The sequence below is a fragment of the Durio zibethinus genome, chromosome 18 (genome assembly GCF_047325235.1).
Source record: "Durio zibethinus cultivar Kanyao isolate XHJ-2024 chromosome 18, ASM4732523v1, whole genome shotgun sequence".
Classification (NCBI taxonomy): domain Eukaryota; kingdom Viridiplantae; phylum Streptophyta; class Magnoliopsida; order Malvales; family Malvaceae; genus Durio; species Durio zibethinus.
The window spans coordinates 4,831,844-4,858,101 of NC_143179.1; the positions used below are offsets into that span (position 1 = coordinate 4,831,844).

The window sequence follows — 26,258 nt, forward strand, 5'->3', positions numbered from 1 at the left end:
CTTGCAAAATGCAAAATGGAGCCAAGCTGAGCTTTGAGAAAGTCCAGATGGCTCAGCTTGGAGAAAGTCCAGATGGCTTGTTACGTCTTTAATTGAACTCCATGAAAACTTGGAAATATGGGCTTGAGCTTGAATCACGACAGATTTTCCAAAAACGAGTTCATTAAACTTGAAAGTGAAAAGAGTGGTGCTAAACTTTTTTTTTTTTTTTAATATTTTAAGTGAAATTATTTAATTATTTTTTATAATTCTTTAGAGTTTTATAACTTTTCAGAAAGTCACGAACCTTTCCAAAAAATTAAATTTTCAAAAATTTATTTTTAAAAAGCTTTATAATTTTTTGAAAATTTATTTTCAAAAAATTACATGATTTTTTAAAAATTTATTTTTGAAAACCTGTGTGAAAAAGAAAATATAATTAAATAATTTCATTTATAAAAAATTTTGAAAAAAAATTGAGATGTGAAGAAAAAAAGTTAAAATTATAAAAAATAACAAAAATATTATAAATATTAAATGAAAAAATATATAATATTTCATATATAACTATTACATTTTTTGTTATCTTTTCATATTATATTATAAGTTTTATATTTTTTATTAATTATTTCATCAAAATTTATGATTTTTTATTTTTTAGTAGATTATAAACTTGTTTATAAAAATATTTAAAACAAAAGAAAAAAAAGTAACTTAATTGTTATTTTTTATATTTATATTTATATTTATCATTATTATTTTATTTTATTATAGATAATAAATGATAAAAACAAAAAACTTATGAAAATACACACCTAATTACAATATTTCCAAAATCTATGAAACACTTTTGGTAAAATTTCAAGAAAATCTCTCATTAAGGAATTTTAAGCATCACTTGTAATTTTTTTTTAATTTCAACATTGAAAGAATTTATTTTATTTTTTTTTAATTTACATGATACAAACAAATATAATTATAAAAAATTACGAATTTATTTGTTTAACACATTTTTAGTTTTTTTATATTATCAAATGATTAAAACATGTTCCTAATATAAAAATCAAAATATGTATGTAAATAAAACTAAACAAATAAAGAAGCAAATCAAAAAATAATAAAAAAAACTAAAATTGAACTAAAAGGAAAAAAAAAAATTAAATTAAATTAAAAATATCAAAAAAATGATTGACATGTGTTTAAAACAAAAAAACAAAATCAAAAGTTCTTTCTCCAAATCACCCCCCAACTAATTTATTTCTTACCTTAATTAACCCTTTAATTATTTTTTATATCTCATCTTAAATGTCTTTAAAAAATTTTGACATATTATAGGTAGTGATGTGATTAATTTTTATTTACATTTTCTAAATGGAAATGGTGATTTTAGGAAGATAAATCACGCCGATATTATCTTAATCTCGAAAACAAAATAGTCAAAATAGGTGACTCAATTTAGGGCAATTAATTTATGTATTGTGCTATATAAAATCATTGCCAAAACCCTTGCCAACAAACTCAAACTTGTGTTACCCCACTGAATTAGTGAAACCCAGAACCTTTTTATTCCGGAAAGATTAATTATTGATAAGGTTTTGATGACCTATGAATTACTTCACTTTATGAAAAACAAGAGATCTAGTAGAATTGGCCAGCTCTAAAATTATTTATGAGTAAAGCCTATAATAAGGTTGAGTGGAACTTTCTAAAACAAATGATGCATAGACTAGGGTTCAATCTAGGGTGGGTATCCCTTATTATGAAGTGTGTCACAACTGTGTCCTCTTCAATTGTTGTAAATGGCCAGATCACTAACACCTTTTCTCCAACAAGATGACTCAGGTAAGGAGACCCATTATCTTTTGCTAAAGGACTATCAACAATCCTCACAAAAGCTCAAGGAGATGGATTGGTGCTCGGCGTCCGAGCTAGCCGCATCGCAGTCCACCTTAATGAATTCGCCTATATATCAATCAGTAGTTCTCCCCATGGTGGTGGACATCATTACCATCACATCAATCTTCTTTGCCAACATATTTGGAAGATTTTTTTCATCTTCTAGTTTTCCTGCTTTCATTTTGTTTACTTGTACTTATCAGTTACCTGCATGAGGGTGTGCAATGCACATAAAAAATTCGATAAACTATACAGTATAAGTATACGATGGATTGTTGTCATAATTTCTATGTTTTCTGCAATATTCTTACAGCTAGCAATGGAAAGGTTTTGTCGTTTGCAGAACCAAGTCTATAGAAGGATTGAGTTCCCTTCGCATTTTGAACCAACTAAAATTTGATATAGCCCCCATCTAATTCCCCTATAGCTCCTTGTCAGTTGTCACTCTGAAAACAAAGGCAAGTTTCAACTTGTATTAAAGTGTGAAAAAAGATATTAACATTACAATTCAAGTGCTCAAGTATTCTGGCTTGTTCAAGGCTTCAAGCCCAGCCAGCCAGTATCTCCTTAAACCTCTCCAAAATCCACCCCCAAACCACTGTCCACTTTCCAGGAACCAATCTCCTATTTTCAGTTCCCCGCAATGTCAAACGTTGTCGTACTAGACAACGGCGGGGGCCTGATTAAAGCGGGACAAGGAGGCGAACGCGACCCCGCTGTTGTAATCCCAAACTGCCTCTACCGCCCTCTTACCTCCAAAAAGTTCCTCCACCCCACCACCACCCTCTCCTCCACAAACGAAGACCTAACCTCGGCCGCCATCCGCCGCCCTATCGACCGCGGTTACCTAATAAACCCCGATCTCCAACGCGACATCTGGTCCCACCTCTTCACCTCTCTCCTCCACGTCACCCCTTCCTCTTCCTGCCTCCTTTTAACTGAACCCCTCCTTTCCCTTCCTTCCATCCAACGCTCGACCGACGAACTCGTCTTTGAAGACTTGGGCTTCAACTCCCTCTTCGTCGCCGATTCGCCTTCCCTCGTCCACCTCTACGAGTCCAGCCGCCGTCCCTATGGGCTGGTTTCGGAGGCGCAGTGTAGTTTGGTGGTGGATTGTGGGTTCTCGTTCACGCATGCGGCGCCGGTCTTTCAGAACTTTACGGTGAATTATGGGGTGAAGAGGATTGATTTGGGAGGGAAAGCTTTGACTAATTATTTGAAGGAATTGGTTTCGTATCGTTCCGTTAATGTAATGGATGAGACTTTTTTAATGGATGATGTTAAAGAGAAGCTGTGCTTTGTTTCTCTCGATGTTGAAAGAGATCTCCAGATTGCCCGGTAATTACCAAAAAAACAATATTTTTGCCTGCAATATGTTTATTTTCTATGTTTTTCTTGAAACCCAAGTTATTATCATTGCTTGCTTGCAATGTGTGCTTTTAAACACTTGAAAGCAATGAGCAATTTGTTCTGCTATTATGAAATGGTGTAAACAATCTTGACAGGAAACATGGAAAAGACAACCTTTTTAGATGTACTTACGTCTTGCCTGATGGTGTTACTCACACGAAGGGTTATGTTAAAGACCCGGAGGCGGCTCAGAGGCATCTTGCTTTGACAGATGGAGCCCCTCCTGCAAGAGCTGTGGAAACAAAGAAAGAAAGAGATAAGTTGGAAGTCATGGAGAAGACTGAGAGGAAGATAATGGATTTAACTAAAAATGTAGTGTTTATCTTTCTTATTAAGTGGGTGATTTTGCCTGCCCATATTAAATGATTATTCAAAGTATTGCCTTGGCTGCTGGGTACAGGAGTTTGACTTAACAAATGAACGGTTTCTTGTTCCGGAGATGATCTTCCAACCTGCAGATTTGGGTGTGTATCATATTCTTTTTTTGTTAATTGTGAGAGTTTATATGTGAATCAATGTAGAAGATATTCAAGTAGTTGATTTGTAGTTTGAATGCAGGAAGTTTTGGAATTTGTAACTAGAATTAGATCCTAATTTGTTAAAGGTTTAATGTCACGAACTGTTCTTGAACTATAGAAAAATGTTTAATGTAGTATCTGAATTTTAAAAATCTCTAATGTGATACTTAAATTTGTCACTAGAACTAGTTTTCTAATTTGTTAAACCATGTGATAGAGAAGAAAGCATTTGAGAAAATGATGTGTTCTCTCTTTACAGGAATGAACGAGGCTGGACTAGCAGAATGCATTGTTCGAGCTGTCAATGCCTGCCATCCATATCTTCATCCTGTACTTTATCAAAGGTGGTTTTATATTCTTCAAGTACAGTTTTAAAAAGTATCTGATTTTTTCAAATTTTGATTTTGCTCATGCCACTTACAAGTGTTTAAAAGTTGTGCTTGAACAGCATAATATTGACTGGTGGAAGCACACTGTTTCCTCGGTTTGCTGAAAGACTGTAAGCTTGATCGCTTCACCATTAGATTGTATTACCATCAATTTTGAGGTAACACTTTGATTTACACTCATACTTTATACTTCAATTCAGACAAAAGGATCTTCGCCCACTTGTCCCAGATGACTATCAAGTCAAGATAACAACTCAAGAAGAGTAAATTCTCTCCTTCAATGAAGTATTAACATGTTATATGTCTTTGAAAAGCTATTTCTTCATATTTGGTAAAATCTTTGGGATGCTTGTCAGTCCGATACTAGGTGTGTGGCGAGGTGGTTCACTTTTGGCATCCAATCCGGAATTTGAATCAATGTGTGTCACCAAGGCTGAATATGAGGAGCTTGGATCTGCTCGATGTCGGAGGAGATTCTTGCATTGAGTACTCAAGATCTTGAAGATATGTTATCACTGCCAAATATCAATGCATCTGTATCTGGCATTTAGGTTTGTGGTATTTGGTGAAATTTCGGAAGGCATTTAAATTTTGAGTACTTCATCAAATCAAGTAAGTTTCTTTGTTTTAGAGTTTTTTTTAATGCTATTGTACATTAGGGAAGATGTTGCTGGATATCAACCGCTCTTATGAGGCATAAGCCTCTCTTCCATGGTGAACAGCATTCTTTTTTAACACATACTCGGAAACCTGAGCAAATTTCTCATGCTTGCATCAACTTGATTCGATAAATGACTACAATATGGCCTCTTGAATGTGTTTTCATGTGGAAGAAGTATCTTGGAGATGAATTTAGCCTCCATTACTCTGATACAGAAACTAGCAGACAAATTTGGACTCAAACTTATCAAAGATGTATTGGGGGACCTAAACATGAGATGGAAATGACATGTTTGATATGGTTGCACCCAAGAGATGAAGATTTCTGTCATCACTTGCAGGATGCTACTTAATATTCATGTAACCAGAGTGACCATTTTTAGCTTGGTGTTTAGATGATGTAGCTTTATGATTAACAATGAGGTAGGTAACATGTACAAGCCAACTCTCAAAACATACCTCGTACAGTCTTGCTGTCTTGCGTTTGAATGTTACATGTTTATTCACGAAGATGTTACATGTATTAAAAAAAAATGCTATGTGCGTTTCGTTATGCTTATTATAGATGTTAAAAGTTTAGAGATTCAGATTCCTCCTTGTCGGCTTGCTCCATCCCTGAAATTGCCCCTCTTTGCAGGTTCCTACCTTACCGAAGAGAAAAATATCCAGCAGGACACGAAACCGTTGATTTTTTTGAGGCATTTCCCCAATATGCTATAAACAAAATTTTCTAAAATCCCTTTGAAATTGAAATCAAAATTTGATACAGATAAAAAGTATGGGAACAATTTACATCGCTTAAACTGTCAAAAAAGAATGTGAAGTGCAATCCTAGGGGGAGTGAAGAAGAAAGTTGGGCTTTAAGTATAAAAAAAAAAACCCCTTTAGCAAAAAATTAAATAATTATTCAAATCTTTATCATTTTATTACAATTAATTGAATTGAATTCTTAAACATTTATTTTCATCCAATTAAATCTTTAACTGAATGAAAATTAATGTTAATAATTAACAAATTTTCATTTAATAAGAGCTCATTTGATGAAAATAAATATTTAAATATTTAATTTATTAATATGAAATAATAAAAACTTGAATAATTATTTAATTTTAATTCAAGGGTTTTTTTTATACTTACGCCCAAAAGTTTCTAATCGATGACATTGATCAGCTTTGGAGATCATCTTTGTGAAAATGCCACCATGGGCAGCTATCAAATAAAGAATAAGACTCAACGATGTCTTCTATAGCAATAAATTTCTTTCCCGAGGGCAGCAACTGCACTACTCGCTCCAGAACACCAAACTCTGTGGTTGAATGTTAGTAGCATGCTCCGTAATGTTGCTCGAGTACTTGTTCTTTGATCCAGACTTGGATACTAAGGAAAATTCTCGTCATTTACTTGGGCATAAGAGGCTGAGATGAGACCGATTCTTCTAGCCCTCAGGTGTTAAGTTTTTCCAACAAAATATCCACATTACTTCACTGTAAATCGTAGAATGTGAACATATGACTTTGCCCTAGCACAGTCAATCTGAAAATGGTTGAGAGTCCATGCATAGGTGCACCAATCTCCTTTGGTACTGCCCAAAATATTCAGCAACTGCAATAACATCTTCATTCTCTGGGTTTAAACCGGGCAAGGAAATCAGTGTATCCTTGATTGATGACCCTGATTCATCATCTGAACCTACTAAATTAGTGACAATTTCAGCATGAATTTCACGGCAAGCCAGTATGAACATGGAAGCTGTGTCTGGTTGCTTCGCCTCTCGAAGGGCAGTTAATGCCTCCTGGATCGCCCCCGCTGCAACAAATAAAATAAGTGCCCTGCATCGAACCATCTTAAGCTTTAGAATGCAAATTACGCAGAGGATAACAAGTACTAGAAGAACAATAAGAACATTTCTTGTACCTCCAAATGTTGTGTTCAGCATGAAGGACATGCTCAGCCCACCTTTGTAAAACCCTGCAAAAAGAACAATCTGAAATGAAGGTATCCTAACCATGATTAAAGGCAGAGCCTCTGTTTTAAGTATCTTAAAGAATAAATCAAATAGATTGCTTTGCAACATGGGATCAAAGTTTCATTGAAACAATAAAGATGGCATATTAGCATGTTACAGAGAAAAAAAAGGCAAATTTCAGCATGTCAATAGAACTAAAATGGAGTTACCCTAATGCTAGGAATTTAAATGCTAGAAAAACCTAATGTTTTCCTGAAGAAAAAAAATTAGAAACCTTGCATAATCAGATCCCTTTAAATGTGCCGCAGCTAAAGTAGCAGCATCAGTCCAACATCCAGCATCTTGTAGCTGCATAAGAGTTAAAATAACCCGTCAGTCAAAATACTGACAACAAGAATTAAACATAATATATGTAGCTGTTCTATGCACTGTTGAGAAATAATATCATTCTCTTTCCAACTTAAGTACCCAGTGCCATGAAACAGGTTGTAAGAGATTTCCAACCCAAGTAACCAGTGCCATAAAACAGGCCAAAGAATAAGAATAACCATCCATAACTCATCAAAGCTTCTATCAACCAGCTATTATCATTCAATAATTTGCTTCTGTTTTGCATGTAATTTATCTATTCGATTGTGCAAATCATTTATGGAATACATAGAACAGAAGAATCCAACGTGTTTTCATTTGTCTTTGTTAGCTCATATTTGTTCAAATCTTTCTCAATGAAACTGTGTTTAATTTGCATTGTGGAGGCTTTTCTGCAGTTATATACTGTAAAATGCTATACAATTTTGAAACCAAATTCCCATTATTGACATTATTATAAACTTCTTCAAATTGATGAACAAACACGGCAGACTCAAGGGTCAAGGAGGGTGTAAACAAGCCAAGCTCTCTCTTGCTTAGGAGCTACTCAACTAAATACTACCAAGCTCAAAAAGAAACTGAACTCTGCTCGAGCTCAAGAATGGTTGTCTGAACTTGGCTTGGATAAATTTGCCAAGCTCAAGATCTTTGTAGATCACACTAACTTTTAATTGATATGAGAGATAATATTTATATTTGATTTGTACTAAAAGATATTAATATTGACGCTCAAAATGATCTACTTCAAAAGGATAAACATGCTCTTGTTGAGCATGCTTATGAACAACTTATCAAGCTTCCTAGTGAAGATAAATGAGCCAAGTTCACATATATTCAAACATTTACTCATTTATTAGATGAGCTCGAATTTATCATTCATATATGTTTTATTTAGCCTGATAACCCAACACTAACGAGCTCTACTCGAGCTCATTCATGAGCTCTTCAACGCACTGGTTTTTTAACACCACTAGCCAACCACACGAGCCTCTAATGTAGATATACATAGGTGAATCCATGCCTACATATATGCACAAATCATAGATAAGTAAAGAGTAAAATACAACAAAAGAATCCTAAAGATTCTATTACACGCAAAACATGAAAAGAAACAAGTATTGGGTTGGATTTCAATGATTGTCTTCAATAAAACTGAAAAACACGGATTTATTTCAACAAGCAGAACCTAACCTGCGAACAAGCTTCTTGATACCTTCCAACAGCACAGAGAAGATGAATGCCATATAATGAACGGTCAGTTCTGACCATGTTAGCAGCAACAACCTAGATGATCATGCAGCAGTAAATAGCAGCCAAAAATATGACAGTTTTGAGAGAATCCTAAAATAGATATGCAAGATTCCAAACCTAGAAAATCACATTTTTTAATCTAGAAAAATGAATTCAAAGTTAACTCTCACCTTAACTGCTAGCTCAAGAAGAGATCTTGACACTGCAGATGAAAGAGCAACTGCACGTAGTGCATTCGGATAGAAGCAAGGGCTCTCCGGAGAAGTGGAAAGCAATAAACTGACAGCACCTTCTAAATTCCCAACCGAGACAAGCCTGCTTATGAAAAATACAAATTATAATTACCAGTATGGCAGCCACCGAATAACACAAACTTGACCTAGTGAATGTTACTCTTCAAATGAAGGATTAAGTTTATGATTCAACTGCCCCCTCCCTCCCGACCCTTGGGTCCCTCTCCAAATGTAAGCTTAAGGACTTGCAGACAAAAAGATTAAAACAAATGAGAAAGTTACCACAGTGCTCAATGAGTGCACTTGAACTCTTATTCACTTTGATTTAAACAAATTGACCACCAAAATAATTAGAAAGTTACACCGAGCAAAAACTGTTGTAATATGCAGGTCCTTGATAATAACATAGCTGTGTCAATTCCAATGCTGCAGTTTAAAACGCAGGTTTTTTAACTAGCTGGGAAAAAGGTGGCAGTCTGTTAAATAAGAAACTTAAGGTCATACCAAGCTACAACTGGACAAGTAGCTTTTATGTCGTGTAAAATTTTCCGATTGCCTGATGCTGAATAATGTTTAGAATCTTCAAACTACAGCACCATAATTAGAAATCAGAATTGATGTGTGCTACGGGAGCATGGAAAAGGTTGGATAGCTTGCTTTTCAGGTTAATTAGGCTGATTTGAAGCTTGTCTAAAATTACACTAACTCAGTTCCATTTAGAAAGAACCTAAGATGAAAATATAATAACTGCAGAAAAAGAAGAAAACAGTTAAAGAGAGAATAATAGGAGATCAAGTGCAGAAACTCTAGGTAACCTTGTATCCACAAAGTTTGTAAACTCCAAACAGTGTACCATATATCAAAAAGAGTTATGACAAACATCTAATTTATTCATAATATACAAAGTATTATTGAAAAAAAAATTTTTAAAATATTATCCGTTATGAGAAAATGGGGCTCCATTTGTTGTTACTTTGCTACTTTCTGCTATTTGCTTTTTATATTTTTCGAAAGTTGTTAAAAAGCAAAAGCAAACAGTAAAAAACACAATACTATAGATTAAAATGAACAAATAACTGAAGCAACACAAATTCTAACACAATTACCCCATGTAAAAGTAAAATCATGCTTTTTGATAATCACAAAAAAAAAATTTAATAAAAAATATTATTTTTTTTTGTATCTAAAAACTTCTTTTATTTTTCTTTTCTCTTCTGGGAGCAAAAAAGAAGTAGCAAAAGTAACAAGCTTCTACTTAGATATTAAATAAATTCAGAACATCTTGCATTCTACAAAGACATTGCAGCAACTTCACTGTTCAACTGTTAACCATAGCAATAAAATAACATAAAGATTGTGAACTCACTCGTGTATACGGTTCTGAATTACCTCTTCTCCCTCCAATTTCTCATGCCAAGGTATACGCTCATTAGCACTTTCCCATAAGTCTTCTTGCTCAAAAGCCATTAATCTAAGCTGACCTTGACTCTGCTAACCAGAAAATATGTATTGCCAGCAAAACTTTTAAAATCACAATATACAAGGGATATACAAGGCCAACCTAAATGGTACTCACACCCTTTAAACTATTTGAACACAGAACAGTTAAAACCACTAAAGACTTACCAATGCATTCCTCCACCCAGTTTCTCGTGTTGATTTCCCTTTTGATGTAATTCTACTAAGTAAAGATGTGTCATAAAGCTCTAAATTTGGTGCTGAAATAGGTGCTTTCTGTGGAGACTTATTTACTAATTTATTCATCAAGTGGTTAAGAGCACGAGGCAACTGCAGCCAGAAAAGTGCTTCTGGGACCTCACCAAATGTAGCAGCTGCAAAGGCAAACCTTGCAGCACAACCCTTATTGACAATGGTAGCATACAATCTAGCCCTTTCATCATCAAGTATGCAGCCTTGAGCAATGAACCAATGGAAAAGGATAAGGAAAACTAATCAAATGTTTAATAGGAGAATTAGGTACGCTAAATAGATTACAGAAACCTACCTTCTTTCCGGTAAGGTTCTAATACTTTCAGGAGCAATTCTGTCACTACAGAATCACCAACAGATGGTAACTCAATCATGTAACTGCGAAGATCCCCCGAGGATGAAGTAGTTCCAGCAATGAAATGGGGCCTCTTATCTATAGTTGTACCCGAAGTATTAAACCAAGAGGGTTTTACACCCAATTGTAAGATCATTCGCAGTGCCTGTAGTAAAAGAAATATCATGAAAATAAAGGATCAGTCCTAAGTAATTCTTCTAATGCTCATTTGACCTTCGAGACTATAAACAGATAAAATGAAGCTTCATGGTAGGCAGAACAAGGTCAGTAGCTCTATTTCAACAGCCCGTCCCTCAACCTATTCTGGATTATGGGGGCAACACCAACTTGTGTTTATTGCTTCATGTCTTTTTAATTTAATATTTAAGGTAAAACTATTCCATCAGTCCATCAAATTTTAAAGAAATGTGCAGTGATGCTCCTTTAATCTATTTCTAACAGTTCAATCCTCCTGCTCTTCAAAATTTCTGCAATCAAGGTAATTACTAATGCAGTTTTTTGTTAGCCATTAGGGTGCTGACTTGGTATTTTTTTTATTTAGTATCCAAATCATATCCAATGGAACTTGTTAGAAATCAGAGAACTAAGACACACTGCACATTTCATCAATGTATACAGACTGGTTGGGCATTTTTACCCATATTCAAAGGGCAACTACAGTTTTAATGTTGTACATGTCTCTGCTAAATTACAAATGATGTAACATACTACCATCTGTTAAAAGAATCTTCAGTAGTTGGCATCTTGTAAATGTAAAGAAGTTACTAGTAATATCAATTACTAAACCAAAAATGAAAAGGCAGAATAATTCTTACCAAGGCATGAGGTGCAGTAAGTAATAGGGGACAACATAAAGGCATCGGCCGAAATCTCTCTTTTATATTTCGCGGCTGCAGCCCAGGGAGCATTTTTTTATCATTTCTGTATGAACATTAGTAAGGTTACTTAAGTACAAAGTAAATCAACTTCACATGAATCATATCTTAACTAGCATAGCATTATTCATGTCATCTCAAAACTAATCCACTGATTATTTCATCACTGAACTAATCTGTCCCAGTCTCTTTGCCAGCCAGTCCAAACCTATCACATCTTTATTCTAATAAAGCAAACAAAAAGTCCAATCTATAGCTCCAACCAAATTTTATCAAAAAAATATCGACTACATTAATTTATACTAACAAATATATAGGTCCTCTTTGCATCCTGTCATCTAGATCTAAGTACAATGAGGAAAAGTTTGAGAACTGAGAACAAATTGTGGCTCATACATGTTAACCTCAACAAGACGGAAGCTACTATCAGCTCCTGCAATGCACAAAACCAATGGATCATTCTTGTCAATACTCAAAGGCAACCAATCCAATTCCAATACAAGGGTTCCAGGAAATTGAGGTTGTAAAAGAGAATTCGCTAATGGTTCTGGTGAATCCTGCAAATAGCAAATGTTAAACATTAAGCATTCCCTTCAAAAGGTCCACTGGGCTCAAAAAGATCCGTTTAAGTTGACAAAGTCAAACTTCTATAATTTTCCGGAATATGTACCATGCAAGGTCCCAATCAGAAAGATATCTAGCAACAAAAACCACAAAATGAGGCTTCCAACCCTCTAGTGCATAATTTTGAATATAAATTTAGAAAGAATGCAATGCTTAGTGAGCAGGCAAGGTCCCCATCAGCAAGATGTCTAGCAGCAAAAAACACAAAATGAGGCTTCCAACCTTCTAGTGCAATATTTAAATATAAATTAAGAAAGGATGCAAAGCTTAGTGAGCACTGAGCAGGCACAAAAATAAACTTTTTTAATTTTTTCCAAATATATGAAGGCAGAGGCCAAAGAAAGTTCATAAATAAAAGATGGTAGGCACTTCTCAGTTCTTACGAGAAACCAGAATCCAATTTCTTATAATAGCAAAGACAACAAGCCAGCTACCATAAAACACATAATATGTATTAAGTATTGTAAGATAAGTGCAGACCATAGACCAATGGAAGAGAAGAATTGATAAATGCATTTTCGCACTTACAAGATCAAACACAGAAAATGTATTGTCATAAAATAGTACAGCAATACGCCCTCTACTATGGTCTCCAGCAACAACAGGTGAGAATTTGATTCTTTGGATTCCTTCCCTATGAGTGTTAAATGAGGAAGAATGGCCAGTTGTGACATCCCACCACCTTATGTTACCTGACCTGTCCCCCATGACCTGAGAAATTAATGATGTCAGTGACTACAGAAATCTTCAAAGAAATAAGATAGAATATAAACTACCAATTGGATGGGATAATTTAAAATACAATACGTACAACATGAGGCAAGCGGTAGGCCATGGCTGTAATCAATCCATCAGATGAAACAAATGAAGAAGAAGGCCATTTTGGTCTAGGAGACAAGCAAAACATCCTTATTAGTGCAAGAAAAAAAAGGAGAGGGAATGTGATCATATTTATGAAAAATGAAGAATACAGCAAAGATAATACAGGTAACGTCTAAATCGGCAATGAATCATAACTTTTTTTATCAAAACTTAGATATAGTCTGTAGAAAACAAAGAAAAATAGAAAGAAAACTAAAGGGAAAAAAATCTAGTAGCAAACTGACTACAACATATTGCCCCTTTTTTTTTTCTTAAGTACATTAAAACAAACTTGATGAAAAGGTAATCGTTTTCATTCAACATGATATTGATCTTTGCTTCCATGTTATTGTCATCAGGAAAAATAACACATAACAGGTTACTTGTCAACATTTAGGTTCCAAGACATCTTTAAGAACCTGACTTGCCATTGCAACTGTGGCAACAAGGATGCATGTGTTTGTGCATGTAAGAGTGCGAAATCAACAGCCACGCACAGACAAATTGGTCCAAGCTCCAATACAGCGATTGGTTTTGGTCCCATTACAAAAATATTATCGCTTCACAATTCACCTGAGTTGGCTCAAACAAATACCAATATCCACAGTATCAAATACATTAAAACTGAATGCTAAATCACCAAGCCTGCTACAGCACTCAAATTCATGGATTTCAGATGTAAAAACAAACAGTATTACAAATGGTTAACATACAAACTGAATAGAGAACAATATACATCCTTATAGTAGCATGTGGATGGAACCTGATTCCATAACACTGAGCATGAAAGACAAATTATACCTAAAGTCTCGGATCCTCCGGCCATGAACCTCAAAGACTCCAAGTGCACCATTAACTAATGCAAAAGCAAAACTCTCAGAAGTGTCATCTTGCGAGCCATCTGAGCTCCCTGCCTCTGCATATAGAAGTTACACTTATAATTAGATAATCCTTCAGGCCAGACAGAGGTCTAAATAATAAGTGATGGCAAGTAAAGAATCCCACTAGAATCTGACAAAGATGCTGCTGTGGATGAGGCTGCCTCCTCTGGTGCCACAGCTGCATTATCTTTAGAGGTGAATGAAGATTGCCTAGAGGGACCATTTTGAACTGGCCGGGGAACTGTCGGAAGAGTCCATTCCAATACCGTGAATGGAAGAGCTAATGATCTAAGCTACATGGAAGTATAGAGCATAATAATTATCTAAATTAAACAATTAGACACAGTTAACCAAGAAGAAATTTGGTACAGAGGTCATGTTAATCTATTCATGTTTGAAAAGAGAAATAATAAACACAAAATCAATGAGAAAGAAACATACACTGAATTTACCTATTGGCAATATGAAAATACAAAATAATTCAGCATAAAATTCAAGGGGAAAATCTTTAGTACACCTAGGAACTCATAAGGGAAGCAAAAGGAACTAATTATAAACCCAAGAAACAATTTCAGAAATAATAGTCTTACTAAGCAAAAGGAGCAATTAACACATGAAGAACAATAGGAACCTATAGAATTGACAAAGTGGTGATGGAGCAATCTGTGAAACTTCCAAACTGTTATTGAGTTTCATGATTCTTCTTTGAGGAATGCAAAAATGGGTCCATTTTGTTCTTCTATGACTTCCTATATGATTTGAACTTCTCAGATTTCAGGAGGTACTAATTCCAATTGTCAGTTATGATCTTGGTGCCATGTTACCACTTCAATTAACAAGGAATATATTAAAAAACAATTAAAAAAAATGTCAGGGTATAATTCCAAAAACTATCAAAACATTCTTTCATTTATAGTACTTGATTTTCCAGTAGAAAAGCAATGTCAATGAGGACGTGTAGTAGCACTATTTTGTAGTGAGAATTGTAAATTTCCATGAATTTTCCATTTCTCACTCAACGATGGAAGTTTGCTTATTTCTTTTATTATTATTATTATTTTGGTATTGTACGAATCAAATGATATTTTTGTTCCAATTTTTGCCCTCTTTTCCCTATGAATAAAAAGCACGAGTAAAAAGACTAAAATGGCATAATCCCTCTGTCACCCTAGGATGAAAGGGTGATGTCATAGTACTTGGTCTATGAAGATTCATCATCTCCGTTTTATTTTCCCATGGAGGCTGAACCTAAACCTGTGCTCAAGAGATAGCTATCCATTCACTGATAAAGGATGTACGGAAACAGACACTTGTATATGCAAAAATGAAACAAATTTCATCTTTTACCCTTCCTTATGTAAGATTAAGCTATGCCCTCTGTCCAAATTGCACTGGTTGAGAAGTATAAAATGAGCAAAAAGATGTCATTCTTCTTCCTTTTAGGCCAACATAAACATTGAAAATGACACTATTCTGACAAATACATCAGGTTTCTCTTAAATGTCAAGATATCCTGCATATCTCTAAAGCAAAGCCATGTTTTAAATGAAGTGCTGGTCAGTCATAGGACTCAAAGAGACCTGCCATTTGTCCATTTTATGTTCAGATGGTGAAAAGGTTCTGAAATCTGAAAATCACTCTCATTACACATTTGGTTACCACCTCCTCCAATATGACAACATCCTTTAAGGTTTATAAATGATGTCTGTAGTAGGGCAAAGAGGCAGAAACATAGATCTGAGTGAAAGAGAGATATGGAGAAGAAAAGGAGGAAATTGGGGGAGAATAGAAGAAATAGGAATCCCAATAATTCATAAACTGAAGTCACTCAAGAAAATAGCCCATCAAAGTATTATAGACATCAGCAACCCTAACATAAATGCAAAATTCCAAATATATTCCTAGTTAAAAATAAACCCTTGATAAAATCGTAAGGTGATTCTCCCACTATAAATCTATAACAACCATAATAATCCTTCTACCTCCACTCTTGCTACTTTATTACCGGCAATTTGAGAAGCCTAATGAAAAACTAAATGCACAAAATAGAAGAAGGCCAGTGAACATCAAAAGACAAATGTTTAACCTTTACTACAATAAAGTATCATAAAGCCACCAATCGAGTCTAAAATATCTTCATAAAGAAGGGTATATAGTGAAATGAACAAGCTCACTGGCTAGCAACCACAAATAAAAAGTTAAATTATGACAAATATTACAAGCCAGGTTGAAAAAACCTAAAGCATCAATCAAACTTACCATAATTGGATATTTTGCCATGGCCCAAACCTCAACAGGTGCATCACGAAATAAAATCAGAAGATACCTGAGAAGGTTAAAAAATGAAAAGACATCCCATATTCCTGAAGTCGAAGACAGTGCAGGTTACACAAAGAGAAATGGGAGAATTTGGAAAACATCACCACCACGAGTCAGCCATATGGGTCTAAAGACTGAACTCTACATATAAAACATTATAATTATTGACAACCTAAAAAAATTCTCAAACCTGTTTTGAGAAAAGTTGCTATACTTAGATTGCTTCATAAACCATTAAATCAGCTAATTCATTCCCTAAAAACTTTCAACATTTGTCCTCTCAGTAAATATTTTCCATTTTTCATAAAAGCTCCATCCTGATGCAAGGTATTTATTTTTTACCATAGGGGATATTTTACAAAAATTTAATTTGCTGTTGGATCTTTTACAACCAAGCATGATTCCCAAGATCTGTCCACCTTCTCTAACTATGAATGAAAATTGCATTTTCCAAAAACAAGGATTATTACATATTTCATTACAATAAATGAGTGATTCAGCAATTAGCAAGGAGCGATGCTCCTTCATCTAATAGACAAGAATATATATCACATACTCTCTGAGATCCCTTACTAAACCACTCCCGCAAACCAAGGGACTCCATTCTCCATCATCAAAGTTCAAAGTTACGAAGCATATGCTAAAAGTTTACATTCTTGGCCTAGACACCAAGCCTTTTTACAACTGCAGTTTCATTTGCCTTCCACATCTTACTGAATTCCCCAACTCTATCATGCATTACAAGACCCAAGTTTTGACCACAAATATGAAAGCAAGTTTACAGTTCTAGAGTTTCCAACCAAAATATATTTACACCATAGAAGTTAATGATGGCAGTCTTGACTGTTTCTAAGATAATCATACCCTAATTACAATGCATAATAGAAACATGAAATATGGGTAATTCATTATCCATGTTATAGCTCTCTCTCTTTTGTTTTTGTATTTTTTGTTTACACATGTAAGTTAATAATGACACACTTCATATACATCATTCATTTTTTATATATGTGGAGACAAATGTATAAATTTGATTCTCCTACATTAGTGCAGATCTGATTCTCTTACATTAGTGTAGCTTGATTTCCTAATTTATTTAGGGAATATTTCTCATTTACTCTTCTAATTTAGTCAACTATTCTGATTGTCAAACTTTTAGGGATTTGTTTTTATTTTAGAATATAATAATTCTCCTTCCTTTTATTATTTTTTGTTTTCTGTTTCAGGTAAGTTGTTTCCTAATAAGGAGCTTCACTGTTCCTATTTATTTAGATGTACTCCTTCATTGTAGATAGAATAAGAAGAAATAAGGACAATTGTTCTTTAAGTTTTCTACATGTTATCAAAGCAAGACGGCCTGAACCATTAGACTGTAGCTACACAAGTTTCCGTTATGGCTAGTAGGAGCAAGAACTTTTCTTCTGCAAAGCCATGGCATGAGGAAAGTCACAAAGAGGTGATGCTCCAACAAACCCTTCAAAACAAGTCTGCAACCTTTGGAACTAGTTTAAAAAGGTAATTTCTTAAACATCTTAAGTGTTCAATGGGGAAATATACAATCTTGGATTGTTGATTCAGGAGCATCAGACCACATGACTAGAGATGCATCTTTATTCAAAACATATAGACCTTACTATGATAGTTTTGCTGTAAAAATTGCTGATGGCTCTCTCTCAAAGGCGGCAAGAATAGGTTCTATTGTAGTTTCGAAAGATATAACACTCAACTCTGTCCTCCATATCCCTATTTTAAACTGTAACCTACTTTCTATCAGTAAGCTCACAAAGGATAGATGTTGTGTAACTAAATTTTTTCCCAACTTGTGTGAATTTCAGGAATTGGGCTCAAGGAGGATTATTGGCAGTGCTAGGATATGTGCAGGGCTCTACCTTCTTCAAGATGATGCACTTGAGAGACCACAAAACTCTTATACAGCCTTAGCCTCTAGTACTAGTAAGGATGATCTTATCATATTATGGCATTATAGATTAGCACATCCAAATATTTCATACTTAAAAAGGCTATTTCCCTTATTATTCAATAACATCTCTAAAGATTTTTAGTGTGAAATTTGTCAACTTTCCAAGCACACTCAAAATACCTACCCTAGCCTTTCCTATAAATCATCTAAGCCTTTCTCAATGATTCATAATGATATTTGGAGGCCATCAAGAGTTAACAATATCACAGGTTCTAGGTGGTTTGTTACATTCATCGATGATCATACTCGACTCACTTGGGTATTCCTTATAAAAGAAAAATCCGAGGTTAGCCAAATCTTTCAAAACTTCAATAGCATGGTACAAACCCAATTTCAAGCCAAAATCCAAGTCCTTAAAACTGACAATGGAAGGGAATACTTCAACTCTATTCTTGGCCCTTACCTCACCAATCATGGCATTATCCATCAAAGCTCTTACGTTGACACTCCATAGCAAAAAGGGGTTGTTGAACACAAAAGTAGACATTTGATAGAAATGACCAAATCCCTCTTGTTGACTTCCAATGTGCCTAAATATTTTTTAGGATAAGCTGTCCTCACTGCAACTTATTTGGTTAATTGAATGCCTTCTTGAGTTCTTGGCTTTAAAACACCTTGTCAAACTCTCCTCGCTTACTACCTACAAACTTAGTTGATCTTTTCCATTCCCATCAAACTCTTTGGCTGCATTGCCTTTGGTCATTAGCCAACAAAACCACAATAAGCTTGATCCCAAAGCCTTAAAATGCATCTTCCTTGGTTATTCCCCAAACCAAAAGAGCTATAGGTGTTACTCACCCATCACAAAAAAATTCTATAGCTCTATGGATGTCACCTTCTTTGAGAATCTTTCATACTATAGCAACAATGATATTCAGGGGGAGAATACTACTCAGGAATAACAATTCTTAGCTGTTGACTTGCCAATTTCCCAACCAACCCCTTCAAAACCAGATTCCCAACTAGATTTCCAACCAGCCCCTTCAAAACTAGAATCTTAACCAGCGCCTTCAAAGCCAGATTCTCAAACTACCCAACCTATCAATCATGCAGATTCCAAAACCCAACCTGTTCAGACAACTCTTGACTCTTCAAACCCTAAGGTTATGCAAGAAAAAACAAAAGAACTGATAATCGACTCAAGAAAGCAAAAACCACAACAAGAAGTGGACAATTGTACACAGCCCAGCACTAAAAATCAACTTGATCTGAGTCTCCAAGAACCTGAAACTAATACAAGTAATGTCCCTATTGAATCTGAAACTGAAACTTGTAAGCCAGTTGGTGACCTTGACATTCCTATTACATTAACAAAAGGTGTGAGATTATGCACCCGGTACCCTATCTGCAAGTACATCTCATATGACAGGTTAAATCCAAACTTTCAAGCCTTTACTACTAATCTTGACAATGTGCAAATTCCAAAAAAATATTCAAGAAGCCCTTAATGAACTAGATTGGAAGGCAGCAGTCCTTGAAGAAATCAAGGCACTAGAGAAAAATGACACATGGGAAATTTAAGATTTGTCCAAAGGAAAAAACCCAGTTGGATGTAAGTGGATCTTCACAATAAAGCACAATGTAGATGGAAGTATAAACAGGTTCAAAGCTAAACTTGTTGCAAAGGGGTTCACTCAATCCTATAGGATAGATTATGAGGAGACATTTGCTCCAGTAGCCAAACTCAATTCAATTAGAGTTCTATTGTCACTAGCAGCCAACTTGGATTGGCCTCTCCACTAACTTGATATCAAGAATGCATTCTTAAATGGTGACTCCAAGGAGGATGTCTACATGGAACTTACCCCTGGTTTTGAAAGGCAAGACAACATGGGCAAAGTGTGCAAACTCCGAAAATCTTTGTATAGACTTAAATAGTCTCCTTGGGCTTGGTTTGAACAGTACTTAAAGAATAGTCGTAGTTAAGGTCTATATTTTAAGAAGTCAATAGACAAGGCAGTCGAAATGTACACAGATGCTGACTGGGCTAGATCAGTAATAGATAGAAGGTCCACTACTGGATATTGCCCTTATGTTTGGGGCAATTTGGTCACTTGGAGAAGTAAAATGCAAGTTGTTGTAGCTAGGAGCAGTGCTGAGGTTGAGTTTAGAGCAATGTCCCATGGTATTTGTGAAGGAATTTGGCTTGTGAGGTTACTTGGAGAATTAAAAGTTCAAACTGTGACATCTATGACACTGTTTTGTGACAATAAGGCTACTATAAGTATTGCCAAAAATCCTGTTTATCATGATAGGACCAAGCACATAAAGCTGGACCATCATTTCATAAAGGAAAAGATAGAACATGGGTCGGTCAAATTGGCCTATATCCCTACAAGTTCACAAATTGCAGATATTCTGACTAAAGCTCTTCCTAGAAGCATTTTTTACAGATTGAAATCCAAGCTGAGTATGATTAACATTCATAACCCAGCTTGAGGGGGAGTGTAGAAATTTGATTGTCCTACATTAGTGCAAATCTGATTCTCTTACATCAGTATAGCTTGATTACCAAATTTATTTTAAGAATATTTCTCATTTACTCTTCTGATTTAGTCAACTATTCATATTGTTAAGTTTTTAGGGATTTGTTTCTATTTTAGAATAGAATAATTCTCCTTCCTTTTATTATTTTTTGTTTTCTGTTTCATGTAAGTTGTTTCCTAATAAGGTACTTCACTATTCCTATTTATTTAGATGTACTCCTTCATTGTAGATAGAATAAGAAGAAATAAGGACAATTGTTCTTTAAGAAATGAGAGATGCTCCATCATCTAATAGACAAGAATATATATCACATACTCTCTAAGATCCCCTACTAAACCATTCCCGTAAACCAAGGGACTCCGTTCTCCATCATCAAAGTTCAAAGTTATGAAGTGTATGCTAAAAGTTTACATGCTTGGCCTAGACACCAAGCCTTTTTACAACTGCAGTTCCATTTGCCTTCCACATCTTACTGAATTCCCCAACTCTATCATGCATTACAAGACCCAAGTTCTGACCACAAATATGAGAGCAAGTTTACAGTTCTAGAGTTTCCAACCAAAATATATTTACACCATAGAAGTTAATGATGGCAGTCTTGACTGTTGCTAGGATAATCATACCCAAATTGCAATGCATAATAGAAACATGAAATATAGGTAATTCATTATCCATGTTATAGCCTCTCTCTTTTTTTTCATAATTTTTGTTTTACACATGTAAGTTAATAATGACACACTTCATATACATCATTCATTTTTTATAGATGTGGAGACAAATGTAAAGTTGTCCATATTGAAGGAGCAATTTGGTGTTAAGGAAAAGTATTAGTGTATCATTAAAAAAAAAGTATGCTGCTAAATTGATGCATTGATAATCAATATGAGAATTTAGCAGTAGAGAAAACCTTCCAGATGAAGATGCTCTTAAAGCTCTTATAGGTGCACGTTCTGGCTTTTGTAAGGCTCGAAAAGTTCGATTAAGCCCACTTCTAAGACAAGTCACAACAAGTTTGTTATTGTAGCCTCCAGTTTTCTCACTCACCTGAGTCCACAAAAGTACTATTAATTAAGTATTAAAGCAATGATGTTGAACAAAAGGAAAGGTTGGACTCGGGAGTAGGAAGAAATGAAGCTAAATATGATGTACCAGACAAATATTATTCTTGGGAACTTTACATGTTACCTGTGTGTAAGAAAATGAAACCAGTCTTGAATTACCAAGCCAGCGTAAACCCCTCACTGTACTATTATGAACTGAAAAACTTGCAGCAATGGCATTGGCAGAGACATCGATTACATCAATTGTCCCACTTTGAGTACCCAAAGCAACTAGTGGAACAGCTACTGCAGGATTGTTTCCACCACCTTTGCATAATATAATTTGATTAATCAACTTGTAAAAGCTTATACTGACTATTGTTTCAGAAGTTAAACAAAAATGGAAATTCAGGAGGTGATACTAACGAGCCAAAGTAGCTGTTAAAGAAGGAGATGGCACTGCCAGCATGGTCACTGTCGAAGAAAGAAGCTGAAGCTGTCCAACTAAGATAATCTGCAGCAGTGATTTGGCATATAAGTATGCATGAATAAGCCAAAGAATTTGCAGGGAGGCAAAACAATAGGAAGTTGTTCACTGATAATAGCTGCTTTCCATTCCATTCTCAATAACAACTAACAAGGAGAAAATCACAAGCTCCTATCTCAACACCTATCCATTGTTGATAAAGAAGAGAAACTCAAGGAATATTATACTACAATAACATAATGCACCAGGCAAAGCAATCCATGATTTACAGTTGAAAACATGTAAATATCTGGTAAGCAATAAACTTGCCAGTCAAATACCACTTCTTCCATTTCCCATGGATTTCAGTATATGTCTACTATCCAGTTCAAAACACGTTTCACATTTACAATGCAATAGTTACTGTGATCTCATGTCATCATTCTCCCAACTTAACTTTTCACCATGCATAAAAAATAGGCATTTATTTTTCTCTGTTTGACATATCTATATAAAGATGCAGCAAGTGGAAAAGCAGTTCATTAAGGGTACATAATAATTTAAAAGCTAAACTTGATAACTCTCAGCATCACACTAGCACCTAAGGCTAAGGCTGCACATGCACTGGGTTGGGCCCGATGAGCACCATATTTTAACATCCTGTTCTTCTCCTATACTAGTCCAATGCAACATTGGCCCAATATTGTGAATCCCAGTCCAGCAATTAATTTATGTTACAACCACTTTAGTGTATACCACTTGCTGTCAATTCCACTTGACTCATGAATCTATAACTCATGAGGAAGGAGACCAAAAAATGTCACAAAAGTTAATAGCTCTTAGGCCCAGCAAGAATCAGCCAAGTCTACACATCTCAAGTTCATTCCTGAACCTCCATTGGGCCAAGCCCATCCATGAAGCTACACATTTCCTTTTGGCATTGAGCAGGCCACATTTCCTTTTGGCATTGAGCAGGCCACTTGATTCCTTACCACCCCAAGGGCACCAGAAACACGATCCAAGCGGAGTTGATATGCTTAATAAGAATCCTTCAGCTCAAAATGCCTTTTAGCTTGACAATTTCCCTATTGATTGTTAGCTATTCCTAACTTGTAAATTGCATCATCTAACAGAAGAGATTTCGGTTATTAGAAATGAAAGAAGAAAACTATTTTGGAATGCAATAACTCTTTGCTTTATCAGAGCAGTCTTATCACCATGCAATCGACTTGTCTGGTTGGTTTTCCTTTACTTGGGCAGCACAGATTAAGGTTAAAAGGGGACTGAGTCTACGGATACATGTATGGTAGGGAAAGGAAATATACGATGTGCATATCTTGTGTGTTTGTGTGTGGAGAGAAAGAAAAAGCATGAGTTGAATTTCATAAATTGGGGACAGGGCAAGGAGACAACTAAAGGGGAAAGGAGAAGTAAAATTTTCGAAGTTTTGCCTTTCTTCAAATGATAAAACTACATTCTTCAGCAAGAACTGTGACACATTCAACTGGAAAAAAGAATACTACGACAAGCTTATTGGAAAGTGAAACATTTATTTGCAAACCTTAAATGCCACATCTGCCAAACCAAAGGTAGGGTTTGACAGCTGAATTTTGCTACCATTTGTGTTGTCCAGCTGCCTGCTGCCTTCTGCAGTGAGTTCATTGATAGAAGAAACTATGGTGTTTGTATTAGTTGACTCTTCAGAGACATCAGCAATTTTTCCAGAATTTATAACATCCTTCTGCATAACTCCAGTCCCTTCAGCAGTCAAGATCCAGCTCCACAGTTTGCCATCGTCAGAAATGGATATCAAATGTGTCTTAGAAACAAGAAGAGTATCATCACGAAATTCAAAAGGATTATCAAAATCCACATCAGATGCACCACTTGATGAATCAGAATAAAGCTTGCTAATATTTTGTAGCGTTGACTCTGATTGGCTAATAAGGACCGAAAGAATTGATGGCGAAGGGACAGATGAGCCAATTGATGGCATCAAGTCTTCCATTGTGCACATTATGTATATCTGTTCTCTGTGATATAGCCAAATGAGTACATTCCCTTGAGGGCATAAATTTTGTGATTTAAATATCATTAACAACTAAGCTCAGTAAAGCAAAAATATTTATAGACGAAACGATAAAAAATGTGAAAAAAATAATCTGAAGCTTCAACTTGCAGTGACAACAAAGCATATCACTGTGGAAAATAATTCAACACCTTTAATTGGTTGCTGATATAATTCCAGCTCAAATAGATATCAAACTTATAAATAACTATAGATGCTTTCAAAATCAATTTCCACACTGCAAAATAAGGGTACCGACAACCTTTAATTCTTTCATTTTTTTTTCCATAGAAAAAAAAAATCTCTCAGTGCAAATTCTAAATATTGGTCAATAAAAACAACATTCATCAATTTATCAATTTAAAACAACATTCATGTGGGCATGTTGATAAAAACCATATCATAGTTCATCCAATGAAATAGACTTAAAATAATATTCATCAATTTCTGTGCTGGAAGCCAGGAATCCTCTTTTTATCATCATAAATAAATTAAAAGGATAATTTGAAGTTTTTCCAATTACTTTACATTGCATAGTCCCTATCTCGTCAATGCCTTCCCTGCCACTTTTCCTAATTTAGTTACAAAATTTCTGATACAAAGTACTGCACATCGTAAATTTGTAATAGCTATTTAGTGACGTCAAGTTTAAATTTCAAGGAGGCCGGATATTGCAGGAATGATATGGAAACATAAAATGCTTACTCTTTCCTTCGCCAGATGCTGAGCTTCCCATCAAGGTGAGCACAATAAAGCAACTCCATATTGGGATCAGGCAACACATCAAGAAACTTGGCGCACCCGCGCGGCAGTGCGGCAGAGAAAAGCGTCGTTTCATACTTCAAATCGAAAACCACCAGCTCCCTTGGAAACGTCACGTAAATGACGTGTTTCCAATGCGGCGAAAACGCCAAACGCACCGCATATAACGGGAAAACAGCAGAAGCGGGAGTAGAAGAAGAACTTCCTCCAGCAGAAGCATCCTTTTCTAGCTTAAGTAACTCGGTACAGTCGGTTCGAATCTGGAGCTCCTTAAGGGCAACATTGTCTTCTGACTCTCCCAAGACTTTGATCGAAAGAAGACATCCTTTAAGTCCGATGACATACAAATGGCGGGAATCAAAAGGATCACGGCGGATACATGAGAGATATTCCGGTGAAGCGTCGTACTTGAAGATGCATCGAGAAGATGAAGTGTTGTAAAGGAAGAGAAGGGAAGGCCCAGACACAGAAGCAAGGAGGAAAGAATCGGGCCGGGCCTGGACCCAACAAAGGTCCTGGACACCTGATTTAGAGGAAGGATCGGGCGGATCAATGGCAACGATAAGAGAACGGAGGCGGAAGTCGAGGAGAGAGATACGCCCGTGGCGGTCCGCAGCAGCGAGGATGAGGTTAGAAGAGGAAGGTTCGGTGGAGAGAAGGTCGCGCCGGAGAGGGAGTGGAATCCACCGCACTGAAGTGACGAAGGGGGAAAGAAAAGTGGAGGGATTGGAACCGGAGAGAGATGAGGAAGGAGGAGGGAGAGGGATGGTGGTAACGAGCTGGAGCGAACGGTAGTCGATTACGGCAACGGAGGAGCCGGAGCCGAAGGCGAGGAGGCCGGAAGAGCTCAGGTCCGCGGATCCGAAGTTGTTGCGGCTCGGTGGGCCTGGGAGCATGCAGTCCCACGATTCGTTGGGCAACGGTCGAAGGATCGGGATAGGCATTTTTAAAAATGGTAAGTGAAATTTGAAAATTCGGTTTTTTTTTTTTGTCGGTTCTTAACGGGGAAATCACTCCCTATTGCGAGTGTGAGGTGAAAAAGAGAAAAAAAAAAAAAAAACACATTGATTTTCTGTCGTTAGTAAATGGGGGAAAAGGGACCGAAGAACCGTTAAACTTGCCCGAGCCTCTCGGCTAAAATACTCGTTACAGAACAAT

The 26,258-nt window shown here is 35.7% G+C and overlaps 2 protein-coding genes across 4 annotated transcripts; one reads left to right on the forward strand and one right to left on the reverse strand.

The window, feature by feature from the left end:
- Positions 1 to 1,821: 1,821 nt before the first annotated feature.
- ARP6 (actin-related protein 6) lies at positions 1,822 to 5,439 on the forward strand. Of its 2 annotated transcripts, XR_002691234.2 has the most exons (8): positions 1,822 to 3,213; positions 3,381 to 3,597; positions 3,686 to 3,749; positions 4,063 to 4,147; positions 4,252 to 4,302; positions 4,393 to 4,455; positions 4,549 to 4,743; positions 4,852 to 5,027. XR_002691234.2 is itself a non-coding variant. In XM_022893929.2 (7 exons), exons 1-7 carry the CDS (start codon positions 2,519 to 2,521, stop codon positions 4,676 to 4,678), a joined length of 1,305 nt encoding a protein of 434 aa, XP_022749664.2. In that variant the 5' UTR covers positions 1,822 to 2,518; the 3' UTR covers positions 4,679 to 5,439. The 2 variants fall into 2 exon arrangements, 1 of the variants encoding a protein (XP_022749664.2); XM_022893929.2 differs by having other exon boundaries at positions 4,549 to 5,439.
- Positions 5,440 to 5,888: 449 nt separating this feature from the next.
- LOC111299038 (uncharacterized) lies at positions 5,889 to 26,136 on the reverse strand. Of its 2 annotated transcripts, XM_022893931.2 has the most exons (20): positions 25,044 to 26,136; positions 23,832 to 24,303; positions 22,231 to 22,318; positions 21,950 to 22,131; positions 21,672 to 21,808; positions 16,237 to 16,303; positions 14,102 to 14,270; positions 13,898 to 14,012; positions 13,047 to 13,122; positions 12,764 to 12,946; positions 12,008 to 12,168; positions 11,552 to 11,657; positions 10,677 to 10,881; positions 10,298 to 10,584; positions 10,038 to 10,159; positions 8,609 to 8,753; positions 8,379 to 8,471; positions 7,093 to 7,166; positions 6,767 to 6,820; positions 5,889 to 6,681 (listed from the first exon to the last, which is right to left on the reverse strand). In XM_022893931.2, the coding sequence occupies exons 1-20, from the start codon at positions 26,042 to 26,044 to the stop codon at positions 6,381 to 6,383; spliced, it is 4,038 nt and encodes a 1,345-aa protein (XP_022749666.2). In that variant the 5' UTR covers positions 26,045 to 26,136; the 3' UTR covers positions 5,889 to 6,380. The 2 variants fall into 2 exon arrangements, 1 of the variants encoding a protein (XP_022749666.2); XR_016329641.1 differs by lacking the exons at positions 5,889 to 6,681; positions 6,767 to 6,820 and having other exon boundaries at positions 7,121 to 7,166; positions 10,061 to 10,159.
- Between the last annotated feature and the right edge of the window lie 122 nt (positions 26,137 to 26,258).